This window comes from Galeopterus variegatus, unplaced genomic scaffold (assembly GCF_000696425.1).
Source record: "Galeopterus variegatus unplaced genomic scaffold, G_variegatus-3.0.2 Scaffold262, whole genome shotgun sequence".
Lineage (NCBI taxonomy): Eukaryota > Metazoa > Chordata > Mammalia > Dermoptera > Cynocephalidae > Galeopterus > Galeopterus variegatus.
This window is the reverse complement of record NW_007726373.1, coordinates 572,687-574,842: the sequence shown is the minus strand read 5'-3', so window position 1 is coordinate 574,842 and position 2,156 is coordinate 572,687. Positions and strand designations below refer to the sequence as shown.

General features: G+C 33.4%; 1 protein-coding gene across 1 annotated transcript in view; it reads left to right on the top strand.

Annotated features, from left to right (window-relative positions):
* SLC25A17 (solute carrier family 25 (mitochondrial carrier; peroxisomal membrane protein, 34kDa), member 17) overlaps positions 1-2,156 on the top strand; it is a 56,938-nt gene that overhangs the window by 29,580 nt on the left and 25,202 nt on the right. Inside the window, exon 2 of the mRNA XM_008566686.1 lies at positions 552-612. Coding sequence (XP_008564908.1) covers positions 552-612 — 61 coding nt within the window. The remainder of the gene's footprint in view (positions 1-551; positions 613-2,156) is intronic.

Below are 2,156 nucleotides of genomic sequence, written 5' to 3'. Positions count from 1 at the left end.
GCATAGAGAAAAGAAGTGTATATCTATTCAATTACTGGATATTTTGGTTTCAGGGGTTATCAGGGAGTAAGCATGGTAGCAGCAATTGACCCGTAAAGGGTTAAAAATCCATTTACCTGCTGTCTTTGACATGTGCCCTAGGTTGCAAAACCCTAAGTTTGTCATTTGCTGGGACCTACTACATTTTCTTTTTCAATATCAGAGAGATAGAGAAGAGATTTCTTCTGGAAGATTAAATACTTCTGTTTAAGTATATAACTGTAGAAGTTGCAACAGTAATCCCAATAGATTAAAATATTATACAAGGGTACTTCAAAAATTTCATGGAAAAATAGAATTAAAAGATAATACGTATCTTTTCATGAACTTTTTGAAGTACCCTCATATGTATTTATTAGACTATTGTTGATAATGAACTTTTGTTCATTTAAAAGTGTGGCTCTTGCAGATGTGATTAAAGATTTAAAAAATAAAATAAAAATAAAAAAATAAAAGTGTGGCTCGTTAGGCTGTGATAATATAATGGCTAAAGCCCTTATCAAACTTTGCAGGGAAGCGTGACAGCAATGACAGTGTTTTTTCCGTTGGATACAGCTAGACTTCGACTTCAGGGTGAGTGTTTATTTATCTTTTGTAGTAATCATATTTCAGTTTACTTAGTGTCAAGAAGCAAACATTTTTTCTAGTAAGTTCTGAATTAATATAAGAATATTCTGTTTCTTTAGAGATCCACTATTGTCTATTTTCACTGACTTTAAATTATGGTCATCATTGTTGTTTCTAATTAGTAGAGAGCGGTTCATGGATGAGTCATAGCCTTAGCCATTTTCTAATCTGAAAGAACCTGAGTGGGCTTGCATTAATAACTTTGAATCATTATAATTCTTTCTGATAAGCCATATGGCCTTTTTAAAGCACAGAGTAGAGATTTTTTGAGGGAGGTAGTTTTTCTCGGGGTGGGGGCAGGGGAGGGAAACATAGTGGAGCCACATACCCACTAGCATTGCTAATCTAGGTGTGTAGTCATAATTTACCCTTCAGCTTTATAGGACTCTGCAACTCACTATAATTCTTGCTTGTTTTTGCTCAGTTTTTTTTTTTAACTTGGAATTATAAACCTTTGTGAGAACTTACAAGAAGAGGTGAATAAGATTAGTTTTGAATATAATTGAAAGATTCAACACTTTGTGCCTACTATTTTTTGGTTAATTCTACAGTTTTGGGATAGGTAATAATTTCATATGATTCAAAGAGCAAAATATATAAAAAGATGTACAGTGCAGTGAAAACTCTCACTCTAGTCTGCCCCTACCCCCCTTTCCTCTGCACTGCAGGTAACATCTTTATTAATTTCTTGAACAGCCTTGCAGGCTTTCTTTATGTAATAACAAACAAATAAGAACACGTATTGTTAATTTTCTCCCTTAAGCCAAAAAGCATGCTTTACACATTGTTCTGTACCTTGCATTTTTCACTTAACAGTATGTTTTAGATGCCTTCCAAATCAGCACATTGGGAACTTCTTCATCTTGACTTACTGTAGAGTGTTCTATGATGTGTATGCACCATAACCTGGTTACCTTTCCCCTGTTGTAGATTCTTGGGTTATTCCCACTTTTTTGTAATGATATAAGAATAGATGTGTTCATATACCACTTTGTTTCTATAAATTCTATGGGGTAAATTTCCAGATGTGGGATAACTGGATCAAAGGGTAGATATATTTGTAATTTGGATCGTTATTGCCAGATTGCCTTCTACAGGGGTTTACTAATTTGCCATCCCATAAGCCACACCAGTACCAATTTTAATTCTTAGGAAATTGGTTAATTTCGACATTTTTATGTTCTCAAGTTATTTTTCAAGTGTGAATAGGATATTTGAAGTTAATTGAGGAGAATTTTGTGTTCAGTGAGAATGCCAGGCAAAGCAGAGTTCTCATCTTTTTGAGACCTTTTGTTTTTTAGATTAGGAGACAGAGCATAAGACTAAAATTTAAGAAACTTGAGCTTTAATCCTGGTTTTGTTGCCAACCATATGTGTTCTTTATAGCTTCTATGTCTGTAGCCTTTTCTGTAAAAGGAGGATAGTAATTTTATTTTCTCTCTTACTTTGTAAGGTGATAACATAAAAAATTAGAATATATATATATATAT